Genomic DNA, 15,148 nt, shown 5'->3' with positions numbered 1-15,148 from the left:
AAAAAAAATCACAAGTTGATTCCTCCAATCTGAATACTTTCTTCTTTGAATTATGGTTCAAGTACAATTCAGACTATTCTTGGTGTATACATGAAGTAGGGGCAGAGGACATAAAAAGAAGCCTCTCCCTCTGATGTGCGCTGAATTTCCAATATAAGAAATCAGATTATGGAACTTCAAAAATGTACTCCACAATCTATTACCAGCAACTAAAAGGATCATTTTTTCAATCAACAACCAGCAACTAAATTAGAGCCTTGCACATGCTGCACTACTATGAATCTGTTATCCCCTAGCACGATTATTTTCAAGTGCAGCCAACTCTTTTTCTTGCTGCTCTCTGAGATAGCTCTTGGCAGTTGTATTTACAATCTTGGCTGAGAAGTTCAGGAGCATGAGCCACACAACAGTATTCCACATTGAACCAAGCGACAAATCCCACTTTTTTGCCTGCAGCAGAACACCATTTTTAGTTCATACGGTGATTGTGTCTTGTATGTATGCACACAGGCTTAAACTGCATATTTGTTCAATGGATAACAGTTGACATCATTGTATAAAACAGGCCATCCAGACACAAATAAGACTGACGGGTCAAGCAACAAGCAGGTTCACTAGGATCTAGCCAAGGAGATCTTCAGGTGACAAGTTATGGGTGTGAATACCGACTCTGATTATAGTGTTTGCATGTTAAGCGGAAACTCTATAGTAGTTTAGTTTAGTCAAAGTCTTTTTTCTTCTGAGATGATAAAACTCTTTTCGGCATAAACAAGTATCGTAAGGCTTAGGCTTTTCCTTTTCTGATAAGTTACATGGCTTATTTATGCATACCAACTGGATGACAGCATAAGTTTCTTTGAACTAACCTTCTACACCTATAAAAACAACAGTAAAGTTCTAGGTATAATCCAGCTCAGAAGGTGGAAGGAGAAAGTTACTTTTAGCATAGAAAAAACCTGCATGAAGCAGTAGCGAGAGCATTACCTCTACGTTAATTTTTCTGATGAGTCAGTGTATTACCTTTACATTAGACACTGAAGGGGATGCTGCCATGTACTTCTCTCTAGCGACGTGTAGTTTGGAAATGATATTTGGCAGAAGCGAAGCAACTCCAGGGATGAGACCAAGCACCCGAACTAATTGATTTTCTATCAAGTCCAACAGTTGATTGTTGCAAACTGAGATGATAAATGCTGTCTGCAAAGTAACTTTTTCAAATCAACAACCAAAATTTAATATGTTGTTGAGATATGAAGCTAGCTACTGTTTGTTTTCTGTTCTTTGACATCCTATTTCTTCGGCTCTTGACCACAAGTGAAGAGTAATTAGTTCAAAATTGCTCCAAAAATGCAGACTTATAATCCACACATATGACCATAGATAAAGTTTGTCCAAATTAATCCAATTTACAGCGCATTATAGTGATTAGTATACTAAGTGTGGCAATGTTGGTTTGTAAAACAGGGCATTTTTACAGTTTTCATCAAATCCTGACAATCGGAATTTAATCAAAGGCGATTGTGCAGTAATTGATGGTCCATTGTCATGACGAGGGGGAATAAGAGCAAGGACGGACTGAAGGAGCAGACTGGGCAGAACATGGTGGGGGGAAGTGAGGATAGAAGAAAACATGAGGGAGAAGAAAGCAGGAGCTGGAGAGCCTGGTAACGGTATATCCACCTGTCTTATACCTTAAGATTCAGAAAAAATACATGATATAATCTCTTTTAAATGAAGTTTGCAAACATATTTGGCAAGTGTTCAAATACTTATAACCAGAGAAGCATTGGGAGCTTAACAACAAATGATAACATTTGGTAGATGCAGACCTGTATGTGAGTCTTAATAATTGCCTTCCCGATCAGTGTTGCTATAAAGAATTTCCAAAATGGAATACCAAATTGGCCACACATGATACCAGCAAGGTCAAACAGAGGATTTGGCACCTTCACAGGAAACAATGAGATCACTAAATAGGCTATCAAAACAAACATAAAAATGGGCAGGCAGTAACAAAAGCATCATACATAAAAAGAGATAAACGTTGTAAAGGACAAGAACACAATTGTGTACCCCCAAAAATGTTAGAAAAGACGAGAACAGATTGTGATCCCCACCCCAACCCCCACCTTTTTTTTTTTTGGAGGGGGGGGGGGACTAAAACATGCTAAATCAGTAATGATTATTGCAAGTAATTAAATAATAAAACTAACTATTGAGATCTGGAATAAAAATAAGATTCTAGAAAATTAACTTCACAGCTACAAAGTGGGGCATCTAATTGTGCACAGAAGTGCCCTTGTTCCCAGAAATAAGGAAAAAAGAAACATCAGAAAAATGAAGAAAACAAAATATATCAAATCTACTTGTTCATTCTTATTTTATGATGAAATTTTAAGAATATAGCAGCAACCCAGAGAGAGACCGTAAACAAAGACATTTCATTATTTATCAAATGATAAAAAATGAGGAAGCAGTCAAGCAGTAAAAGGTACTTCCTTCTCTCTTCTTGGGGGGGGGGGTTACTGGTCTTCTTCTAGCGTAAGCTATGTTTTTTAAAAACCTTAATGAGGATTGAAAAATAAAGCAATACAGAGATCAAAAGGAGGGGGTAATAGACGTAATTTGAAGAGACTCTGTTAGAGGGATAAAATAAGGTCCCAGCAAAACGTGAATAGTGAGATAGGATTACCGAAGCAAGAACCAGAATTGTGAAGAAATTCAAATACTGTCTGTTAGAAAGAAGCCACTGTTTTATCTGTTTTAAGTGGTTGCTGATAATTCCACTATCTTCTTTTGAAGCAGAATCCAAATCTTCCACAAGTTCCCCTTCGCTACCAGAGATACGAGCTGCAATTTTCAAGAGCACGGAAAACATCAGTACCACATTAATCTGGTGACTCCGGCCATTCTGCCACTAATGCATTACTGTAAAGCGGTGCTGTGCAAGATAATAATTGGAACTATATATCCAAACTTATTAGTGTTGTGGATAACTCGAAATATTATAGAACTGAAAAAAACACATGAAGTTGAAAAAAGAAAGAAGTTCTATTGCTGTAGAAGGAAGATGGTAGGTGGGCTTAGATAAGGAATTTAGGAACTTAACTCTATTTCAAAGCTTCTGTGGAAATAACATTCCCAAAGGTATTCCAAGCTGAAGGTATAAAGAACTACAAGTTGTAAAATTTTCATCAGGCCCTTAGCAACAACAACATACCCAGTAAAATCCCACTAGTGGGGGTCTGGGGAGAGTAGAGTGTACGCAGACCTTACCCCTACACCGAAAAAGGTAGAAAGGCTGTTTCTGGGAGACTCTCGGCTCAACAGGAGAGACAATATCATCAGGCCCTTAGCCAGACTAGAAAATACCTCCAACAGAATTAAAAAGACCAAGGAGGAAACCAATTCTCCTTTTTTTTTTTTCTTTTTTTCCTTTACCACGAAGGAGAGGTAGCTGTCCCTCACATAGCGTAATTGTGCTCTGCCCTAAGGACTCTTGACATTATGATCTTTCTCGCCAGCTTTTTAGAAGCCGGAAGGGAAAGAAATATAAATGGATTGAAGTATGATTGCCAAAAAGATTGATACTTGTCATCCCAAGAACAGATGAAGAAAAAGATTACAGAGAAAAAAAAATATCCTCCAATACAATTATTTGGAGTAAAAAAGTTTCCAGAAGTTCAAACGCGATGTAAAGCACCTCTGTACAAGAAGAAATCACATTGGAAATGCTGCTTACCAGCTCTAGAGATGAAATAAGGAGGAAGCTCTCCAAGAGCTGTTCCAATACCCCACAATATAGCCTCCAACTGAACCTGATTCAGTATACTAGTCAATGGTACCCGTGCGCGGGAAGAAAACAATGGTGGACCAAATTCAGAACATTCCTTATCCAACCATGAAGGACCGCTTCGTAATTGAATTGTATCATATGGAGCACTCTTTATGTCAACCCTTCCGCAGCTCACAGATTTTATTGTGAATAGAGCGATATGAGGGCCCAAGTACAAGACGAAAGTGTGCAGACCAGAGCCTTTTAGAACAAAGAGAGACAAGGATGAGGAATGACAAAAATATAAGTGAAAGAGTAAAATAAACTGCAACTATAATTACCACCAAAACCACTTCCAGATAATTCTATAAACAATAAGACTTCCACATATCAGCAATAAAGGAAAATATATTGGTTGTTGAGAGATTAGGTCAAGAAACCAGAATTGAAATGACTTACAAGTCCGACTATGATCTCTAATAAAGAAAGCTCATGTGAGAAAGCATGATAGTATGCGTAGAATAGTCAGCTCGCTCAAAATTATTTTTATATAATGATCATTATTCCACGCCAAACATAAATTTTTAAAAAATACTCTTGACACAAACTAACACATCGATGAACTTCAAATGCTTGCTCAAGAAACCAGTAGAACTATCTCTACAAATACTAAAAGCAGGAACTGCTTGACAATGTGATCAAAGAAAAGATGGTCAAGTCCAGTTGCCAACTACTTTGCAAAGTCCCGTCATGTACTTTGGACAGAACACAAATGGGATTGAGCTAAAATGCTATATTAAAGAAAATGAGAAAAACACGTAGTACCTACAATAGTCGGTTCCTGTTAGAGATGATCTCATGATTGACTAGGGAAGGTAAAATAGGAGCATAGATGACAATCATACCATAGTAGTGCATTGCTAAAAGTTGGAACACAAATACTATCTCAACGAGAAAATACTTACAACTTAAAGACAATGCTATCAGCCTATCACTCACTTGATAGAGAACACTGAACAGACTTCATTTTTGTCATAAGAAACACCAAACAGAGTTATTTTAATTTTATAACGACATGCCAAGAGCAAATATCCACTCACCCAGCCCGATTGATGAAGCCACGCCAAGAGCTAACCACCAGAGTCCAAACCGAAGATAGCTGAGAAGCTCCTGAACCGGCTGCAGTGTCTTGAAGAAAAGCAAACATAAAGTCAAAATAAAAGAGTAAAAAGTTAGATGAGCATGCATGTGATACGGGATAGCAAGGACGATTGGAAGATAATCCACCCATGCAGGAATAAAATGTATCAATTGTAGTGTTTTTGGAGCTTGTTTCCTTCAATCACTAGAGAACAGACTCCCAAGTTTTCACAGTTTTAAGAGAGCAATGTCTAAGAATATCTGTAGCTATTAACTAATGATAACAGAGGTCTTACCACTATGATGTGAAATTTAGAAGGAAAAATGATGTAGAAAAGATTGACTGCCCAGGATATATCTTAAAGTCCATTTAAGAAAAAGGAACAAATTCAAATTGCTCTTATTGCTTCTTTGTGAAATACTGGATGAAGATTAGTTTCGCCTTAGTAGATTTAGTTTGAGAAAGCATGTTATACGGGAGAAAAATGATCTCCAAACAAGCATCTAAAGATACCATGATTCTTAAGAATGTACATCAGGTCCAAACAGAGGAAACATAAATGCTTCATTACTTGCCACCTCCTAGACCCCCACTCCCCATCCCAGCAGAAAAGAAATAATGCTCCTTACTTCAGCTATACCCTAAATCCTCTAACTTTAATTCAGAGGATTAACTATTTAACGAACTCTTGCTAGGATAACAAGAAGGAAAAACAAAAAAGTCCTTTTGGAATCTGTAAATGGTTACCAGCACATCCTTTGTGCTGGGTTTCTTTTTTTATAATACATAACTGTTACCTTTGTCAAAAAAAAAAAAAAAAAGTCCAAGAGCCCCAGAATATTAGTATACATATAACATGGTAGACTAATGGGATGTTAGAAATGTGTTATTTAAGTTCCTCAAGTCACATTGTATCTGCCACTATGAAGAAATGCATTGTAACATGAGAACAAAACAACATACCTCCTCATAGGCCCTGCCACTTTTCAAAAACAAAATCCCACCTGCGGCTGCTAGCAGCATGATCACAAGACAACTGCACTTGACTATGCTGTTAACTGAGAACTCTTGAAGACACTTTAGAACAGCTAAAACGAAGAATTTCACTGTCTTTAGTGGCTGGTTCGTCAGACTCAGATGCTCTAGCTCCCTATTATGCTTGTTAAGGAGTCCTGATGGAATATATAAATCACTTTCCCAAGTTAAAATCACCATTTCAGAACTTAGAATTTTGTATACACGATGAACAAGAGACTACATAGACCTTCACACGATAAACCTTTATCAAATCACTAGACGCCTAGGATTAAAGAGTGCCAAAATAGGCTTCAGAAGTTGTAGTCTACAAATTTATTGGTAGCACACTCGGCGCAGATTCAGTTTTCTACGAGGCAAACGAAGTTGGACTTGAAGCACTAGATATCACTCGATTAACCCGAAGGGGTGGGGATTTTGGTCAAATTTCCAAATTAAACCTCCTAAGGTTACTCATACCCCCAACCCCCAGATTAGAGCTTGCCAAATTCCAGAAATATGAAATAAGTAAACTACTACCAATCAGTTAAAATTTCAACTAGAAGCCACAGGGGCTAGACAGTTGATACATCCAATCCAGAAAAGAAAAGAAAAATACAATAATAAGAGTAAGTTATTACCTTTTACACGACAGCTTGATAGTATTCAAAATTCAAATACTTTTATGGTATCATATAATCCATAAATTCCCCTCCTTTTTGATAAAATCAATTAACCATCCACCCCAAGTTATGTAACACTATTTCCTTTGTGTGACGTCATACAATATTTGCAACCATTCAATTTGAATGAAACTTTGAAGAATTTTAAGTTCATTAAATTGTTCAGAATTTGAACTTTGTTGTGATGTTTCCTTCATCAAACTAACTTTTCAACTTACTTTAAACATCTTAAACTTTCTGCCCTTTCAAACACCAGTGGCATAAAATGGAACAGCGCGGGCACTAAAATAACCGGCTAGGCACAAATAGAAGACAAAACCTGTTTTCACAATTCAGTGACCTGAAATTTTGCTAGACAACATCCATTCCAAGTTTTTGTACTTCTCATTTTGGCCTATTTATCTAAAAATAAAAAATGGCAAAAGATACAAATCACTTGAGAGTCTTTCATTTTCCAGTCAATGATTAACTACAACATCTAATTTCATCTTTTTGTTTATCAATCACACCTTCTCTTTTAATCCCTATTCCCAGCAGCTCTAAGTAATGAATTAAAGACCAATTAAGCTAATTTTGCAGCATTACTTTCTTTCATTTAAAACAAACAAAACTTTATGGATGCACCCAAAAGGAAACAAGAAGAAGCCATACCCTCAAGGCCTCAACCTAAATAAAGGTAAATAAAAACAGAAACTTTGAAAGAAAACCCCCACAAAAGATAGATAAACATGCAACACCCTCAGGCCACAAGCCCCTCAAGATAACCAAAAAAAAAACTTTGAAAGAAAAATCCACAAAAGATAGAGAAATATGCACACCTCAAACCCTTTAAAATATTTGGAGAAAACCTCAAAAAAAGATATGAGATTTAACTGACCAGAAGCAGAGTTGTCAACATGAAGCTCAGAATCAACAACTTGCTCTTGCTCTAGGGACCCCATTTTCACGCACACACACACACTGTTGTCGATCAACAAAAAAAAATGAGAAAAATACCCACGGCGAGAAGCCAACGGTATAACGGGAAATTCCAATATGTAAGGGGGTCGTTGAGGTCGAAATCAATCTGCCCCGATATACGGGATTTATTAAGAGAATATTTTTATATCTTCTCGGGAAACTGAAAAGAGAGCGAATAATAATGGAAAAAAGGGGAAATGCATTTTTGTTCGTTGCTCCTGCTCCTGGTCGTGGTTTTTCGTTTGTATAAAGTTAAAGAAAGAGAGAAAAAAATGCGGAAAAAAACAGTTTCCAGTTTTTGTTTACCTTCAAAATTTCGAAGACTTACATTTTTTTTTAGAGAACATCGAAATTTGTAGAGAAAAGAAAAAAATTAACAAAATCTATGTAAAAAATAAAGAGTGCCAAATTTGTAATTTGATCATAATAAAAAACTATTCCTGAGAGAAAAGGGACATGAGAATTACTCAAGTCCTAAAACATAAATAATCAATCTAATATTGAAGTGTAGACTTGCTTTTCATATTAAAAGTTCTAAAAAATCGTAAAAATAGAAAACAGTACTCTAATTGATGCACATACCTAATCAAACAAGAAAAACTTTTCCTAAAAAAAAAAAAAAAAAACTTGATTCTTAGTTTCAAGTGTCTATATTATCCAATAATTGTAAATACTTCATGCAACAATTGCCTTAGATAAGAAAACAAATCAATATTCAAGATTATTGAATGTTATTGCAAAGTGTAGTGATTCCTCCAAATATGAATGCTTTAGAACTTTTTTTTCAATCGATCATAGAAGCTGTTTAAGATTGGAAAATTACAGCGCATAATCGCTCTCAAAATAATAGTCGAAAAAATATTTTTTTTTTGTGTGTGTATAAATAGTTTCGGGCGCCCGGCACTAAAAGTGATCTTTGCCCTTTAAAGGTTTTGTGCATTGCTTCTCTTTCGTCAATTGATTAGCGAGACCGTATGGGTTTAATTGGGCTTATTTTTTCCCGTTAACTTGATGGGCCTAACATTAATATTGGGTCGGTCTTCTGAGCTGGGATTATACATTATCTTTTTTGTAGAAATGACATTAAGTAGCCACTCTAAAGTATTACTATTTAAAAATTAGTCAATATATCTTGAATTTTCGTTTTTCAGTTTAATTTTTTTGGAGAGAAATGTCCTGAATTGTCTTGAAATTGAAGATTTTTTTGTTCAAAATTCTAGAAAAAAATAAGTATTGCCTAATTTCTAAATAACAGTCCTAAGAATGGCTATTTGGGCACTTAACCCTTTCCTTTCCCCTGATTTATGAGCTGGAACATAACGTCCTTCCCTTTTCATTTTGAGAAAATAAATTATGTTGGACCTCTTTAATTCATCTTCCAATTTATGTACAACGTTCTTTCTATTATTTACACTTAAATAATGATAACAGCAAGATCTAAATCGATCTCTGAAAAATCAAGAAGAACTGGAGGATTTCTATGTAAAAGTTATCTTGTAAGTTCTATAGAGGATAAAAATCTTTCCGTTTTCTCATTTGATAAACAACTTTAGCTCTGTATTGATGTGGCACATTGTTCATTTTCTAAATATTTATAAGTTTCCAGCAATTTAGCGTAACTATTTTTGTCTTTAACTCGAACTTTCCTTTTACCCTCTTAATCTCTTAGTCGTTATTCCATGATACGATAATAATATACTATAGTATTTCTAATGGTACAAGGTAAATATAGCCCCTTTTCCCTTTGCAAAATAAAGGACAAAAAGGCGACAACTCGCACATATTGCAGCTAGGGGTGTACATAGGTCAGGTTGGTTCGGATTTTATAATTATCAAACCAAATCAATTGTATCGAATTTTTAAATTTATAGATCAAACCAAACCAATAAAAGTCGGATTTTTCAATATCGGTTTTTCTCGGGTTTCTCGGGTTTTTCGTTCCGATAAACTTGTGCAGTTGTGCTTCAAATATTTCTATAGTCCTAAATACAATTTTACCAATAACAGCCATTTCTTATTTTTTAGCATTGACCTCAACTATACTTTACGCATGTTCTTTGTTCTCCTTTTGATCCTTCTAGTCATATTCCTTATTTTACTGACGATTCATAGGATTAAGTAGAGTACTTATAAAAATCATTAAAAGATACTAACAACAAAAATAATCTAACTTTATCACACAAAGTTCACGAAGGTTGGGGTCGTTTTCTAGAAACCATTATAGGGAACTAACTACTTCCTTCTTCTTAACTAAAAAGATGTACATTTACAAGAAAACTTATTGATGTATAAGTTCTAACAAGTAAATTTGTTATGTGGTGTAATAATCGCCACCTAGGCCTTCTCTAAAGGATATACACTGAAGACCAGAAAGCAAGGAGCTTCATTGTGATTATGACAACTAATTAATTAAGTCTGTATCTAATACGAAAATACAACGAAAATAAAGAGTTTTCTCACTACATATATTTTGGTCAGCTTTGTCAATTTATCCATTTTTTACGTCCCTGTTAGCTAACCTCCTAGCCCTTACCTCCCACCCATTAGAAAGTAGGCAGAATGAGAAAATTATCACCAAAAATATAAACTGCATATCATATTGCACTCTACATAAGAATTATTACCAACTTTTTAAGAAATAGACATTACACCCAAGAGTCCTAAAAGATAAACAAAAAGAGAATATATTAAACTCTAAGAAGTTGGGCATCTTAGTAGATATTACAAACAGAGGAGCATGTTTTCAAAATACTTGTAAAGGCATAATGACCTCACTTCCAAAAATAGTCATGAAGCAAATTGTAGTTAATCATCCCTCTAATCAATCCTCAAAGGTGAGTCTACATATTCTGGAAAAAAGAAGAAGAAACAATTAACATATTTAAATATTAATTAATGTAAAAAATAACCATACTCATTAACAATTGAATAAATTATTACCTTCCTCAATTTGCTCAATTTTCTGGACTTTCTCTAACATGTCTTCAAACTTATATTCCTTGGAAGGTGATCGTATCCATTATTGAGTACAAATAAGTGCTTCCACTATTTTTGGTGATAAAGAACTCCTATAAGAATCCAGAATTCGACCACCTGTACTAAAATCCGACTCCGATGCAACAGTAGAAATAGGAATAGAAAGAACATCCCTTGCAATCTTTGAAACAATTGGATATTTACTAGATGAAACTTTCCACCATGCCAAGATATTAAAATCCTTGATCTTTACCACATCATCCATCAAATATATCTCAAGATCAGATTTTTTTTAATATTTCCCTCATCTTCCAAAAGTTTCTCCCACTTTGATTGCAACAAATCACCAATTTCACTCATACTAGTATCGCCTCCAATATTGTCACTAGAAGCCACAAAAAAAGAATCAATGTAGTTATTATACAAGCAAGTTAAAATTCTTACCACATCTTCAGACTTTAATCTTCCCAACAAAGAACCAACAGTAAGAATGAAGTTCACATACTTCATCTTGTATCTAGGATCCAACACAACAACAACAAGCAATAACATATTCATATCCTCAAACTTACCCTAATATTTCTCAAGCTTACTTTTCATTCTTCATGCCATATCATTCAAAGTACGATCATCACTTTTGGTATGCTTTATAATAACATTTCGAAGATTGAAAAATTCATGGAAGAAAGAGTTGGAAGTAGCATATAAACTGCCTGAAAATTTTTAAGTTGTCTGATAGAAAATGTTAAGAAACTTGATAAAAGCTTTCACATTCTTCCAGTCGTCTGCAGATGGATTTCCTCTTAAAGCACTTATTTCTCGACAATACTTTTGATACTTATGGCCATCCACATACATTTTTGTAAAGGCTTTTTAAAATTTTTGAGCTGTATCTAACATTGTATATGTGGAATTCTATCTTGTTTCAACATCAAGACTTACAAGACCATGAGTATCTATCTTAGCTTTCTCAACAAATGACTTGAAAGAAGCAAACCTTGAAGGAGAAGACTTAACATATTTCACCGCATTTCTTACACGAGTAATAGGCTCAATTTGTTCATCTAACCCATCTTTTACAATCAAGTTCAAAATATGAGCATTGCATCTAACATGCAAAAACTCATTTCCAAGTATTGCCCCTTTCCAATCATCAATATACAACTTAAAATGCTTAATGGCAGCATCATTAGCACTTGCATTATCCAAGGTCATTGTAAACAAGTTCTCAATGCCCCAACTAAATAAACATGCTATAATTCCCTTTGCAATAGTCTCACCTTTGTGATCCGGTGTTGGAAAAAAGTTCAAAATTTTCTTTTGTAGATTCCATTGATCATCTTTCCAATGTGCAGTAACAATTATATAAGTTACGTTTTGTAGTGATGTCCATGTATCACTAGTGAGACATGCACGTTGGTTCTTAATAAGATTTTTAATTTTTGCCTTCACTTCGTGATAAATCCTCAAACAATGTCTAGCAACAGTTACACGAGAAGGTAATTCAAAATTAGGTAAGGCTTTAGCCATTAATTTCTTAAATCCTTCTCCTTCAACAACTCTAAAAGATTGCTCATCAAGAATTATAAATTCAGCAATCGCCCTCCTAATGTCATCCACATCATACACTACCCTTTCGGTAGCACCCGAACCACCTTCTAGCCACCCTTCCTTGATAGGTTTTAATGTTGATTGTCTCTTATCAATGACTCTAAAGGGAGATTTGTGACATGTAGAAGTTAAATGCAACCATAATGTGGTAGTCCCATTCTTTTTACCTGCAGCAAATTTTTTAGGACAATAATTGCATTTTGCCCTATATTTACCACCTTTAGCAATAATTTGGAGAAGTGATTCCAAATCTCGAACGTCTCTCTGCCACTATTCCCAGATTTAGATTTTTCTGATGGAGTCGTTCTTTTTTGCTTCTTAGAAGGAGTGCGTCGATGAGGAGTATCTGCACTTTGTTTTTGAGCTGCCACTGGCGAAGGATTATTGACAACCACCTCCGCATCTGCTCCAGAAGTTGTAGTTTCCATTCTTAGAAAGAGTTCCTGCAAATAAAACATATCCAGTTACTATTTAACTCATGGAATTTACCTTCGCATTGTGACAACAAATGACAGATGCAAAGAAATACACCAGCTCATACGTTGAGGAATAAGACAAAATCGCATAACAATGTAAAAAATACATCTCTCTTAATTTTACACAGTTTATATTATTTAACCAAATGATTCAAAATATAAGTAAACAAGTTTCAATATCTTTTTAAGTAATAATCAATTACTCATGTTAATCATCTTAGAAAAACAAAATAAACAAATGAATTCAACATTAGGGAGGAATACAACATATTTGCAAAAAAAAATTTGCTAATCGGAAAAAGAAAAATCTTAGTTAATTGGGGAAAAGCAAGGTATATGTATGCAGCTAAAAGAAAACATGTAAAATGAGAGCAAAAGAGCTTTATCGATGAGAGCTTTACCGATGATAGGGTTTGAGCAAAGGAAGAGCGTAGGTTTTTTGCCTTTGGAGAAGAGGCAAGATAATTTCAATTGTTTACGTGTTTCAGAACAGCTTTAGGACAATCTATTATTGCTTTAGGATTAGGTTTTGGTTTGGGCTCAATTATTCTTTTATGGGCCAAACAAGGCTATAATACTAACTTAAAATATTATGTTATATAAAGAAATTATAATAAAAATTAAGAAATATTTATAACTTACATTCTAATAAATATTTTTATCTATCTAATATATAAAATATGTATACATGTAATGTCGGGTTGGTTTGGTTTTGGTTTGACTTTTTGTAGTTAATACCAAACCAACCCTATTGTGGTCGGGTTTTATTTTTCAATACCAAACCAAGTCAAACCAAACCACTAGTCAAATTTTTTTTCCCGGGTTGACTGAGGTTTTCGGGTTGGTGCGGGTTATCAGTTTGGTTTGTACACCCCTAACTGCAACTATAATTTTTATGATGCATAGAAAACTAAAAGGTCGCTTGATAGGGTGTATAAGAATAGTGCTGAATAAAGTGTATTAGTAATGTAGGGATTGGTAATGCACGGGTTAGTAATGCAAGCATTAGTTATGCAGAGATTATTTCTTATCCATTATTTGATGTAGTGTATTAAATTAAAATGTATTGCATAATTTTTAAGAAAATTAGTTGTTCACAAAAATGTCCTCCATATTCTTTAGCTTTAAGGGACTTTAAGGATAATTTTGTTTTTAACCATACTAATGTATGCATTAATGGCCTTGGTATTGCTAATACCATGGTTTGTTATGCATTAGTTATACATATGATAATACCAAATAAGTGTATGGGTCCAAAGATACCGCGCTAGAAAAGCTTGGCACAAAGGTACAATGGCCACAAAAGATGAAATCCGATTCAAATACTTGGAAGTCGAACACTCTCTGCGAATTTCACTAGGAACGGGGCCACAAGACCGAATATTGCATAGGTCTACAGCAGGAGGTAGTGAGAATGCTGAACCAGGGACACCTGAGGGAACTAATGAGTGACCGAGGGCGAGCCAACTTTGCTCGCGGATGTGAACAACCCCAAGGACCTCCAAATCCCCCCTCCTCCGCTCGCACTATCCAAATTATCATCGGTGGAGGCGATGGGGAAGCAATAAACCATGTGAAATTCACCACTACATACAAACTCAAGTGGGCAATCACTCATTAACGGTATGATGACCTCGAAAATAGTATCGTCTTCGATAAGTCAGATACCAACGGTTTTTCTTCCCTCATTACGATGCTCTTGTTATTACTTTACGTATTTCATATACTGATGTGAAAAGAATAATAGTAGACGACGGAAGCGACACGTGTATTATCCACCCTCGGGTCCTCACACGGATGAGGCCCGCACACAAACGGATTTTAATAATGCAGTCGACCGAACTTCTGGAGAAACAGTACTACTCGTTCTAGCCGGAGGAGTCACCTTAGAAACAACGTTTCATATCATGGACCAAGATACGACCTACAACGCCATCATAGTGCGGCCGTGGATATATGCCATGAGGGCCATCCCGTCAAGCCTCTATCAAGTAATCAAGTTCCCTACCCCATGGGGAATATTCAGTATCCGAGGCGAACAACACACTACGCAAGAATGCTACCGCATCGCTCAAGATTACGCACACACCCAACAACTAAAGAGAACGAATGCAGAAGCATAGCAATTAGCAATGTCAGGAACCAAATTCAACGCACAGACAGATGTTATCAAGGATCCCAATATCATGGAAGCCATTACGTCGACAATAGAAGATCTCGATCCCGTCCCACTAGATAATAATGACGGCACAAAGAAGGCTTATATCAGACACAATCTCTCGGAACCAGGTATATTTCATAAATTCTTAACTGACAATGTCGACCTATTTGCCTTCTCCCATTCAGATATGCCAGGCATTCCTAAAAATCATCGCTACGTATAAGCTGAATGTCAACCCGCTCTATCCACTAGTGCGGCAAATAAGGAGAAAGTTCAATACAATAATCAACAAGGCCATCAGCGTTGAAGTTGATAAGCTACTCGCTAACGATTCTATCCAAGAATCAAAAT

General features: G+C 35.5%; 1 protein-coding gene across 1 annotated transcript; it reads right to left on the bottom strand.

The window, feature by feature from the left end:
- Nucleotides 1-19: 19 nt before the first annotated feature.
- LOC107802783 (vacuole membrane protein KMS1-like) lies at nt 20-7,828 on the bottom strand. The gene is made up of 8 exons (XM_016626351.2): nt 7,491-7,828; nt 5,880-6,088; nt 4,876-4,963; nt 3,743-4,036; nt 2,693-2,850; nt 1,830-1,946; nt 1,021-1,197; nt 20-450 (listed from the first exon to the last, which is right to left on the bottom strand). The coding sequence occupies exons 1-8, from the start codon at nt 7,552-7,554 to the stop codon at nt 286-288; spliced, it is 1,272 nt and encodes a 423-aa protein (XP_016481837.1). The 5' UTR covers nt 7,555-7,828; the 3' UTR covers nt 20-285.
- Nucleotides 7,829-15,148: the final 7,320 nt, after the last annotated feature.

Source organism: Nicotiana tabacum, chromosome 7 (genome assembly GCF_000715075.1).
Source record: "Nicotiana tabacum cultivar K326 chromosome 7, ASM71507v2, whole genome shotgun sequence".
NCBI classification, from domain to species: domain Eukaryota; kingdom Viridiplantae; phylum Streptophyta; class Magnoliopsida; order Solanales; family Solanaceae; genus Nicotiana; species Nicotiana tabacum.
Note: the sequence above shows the minus strand (reverse complement) of the source record. Positions and strands in the feature narration are given on the sequence as shown.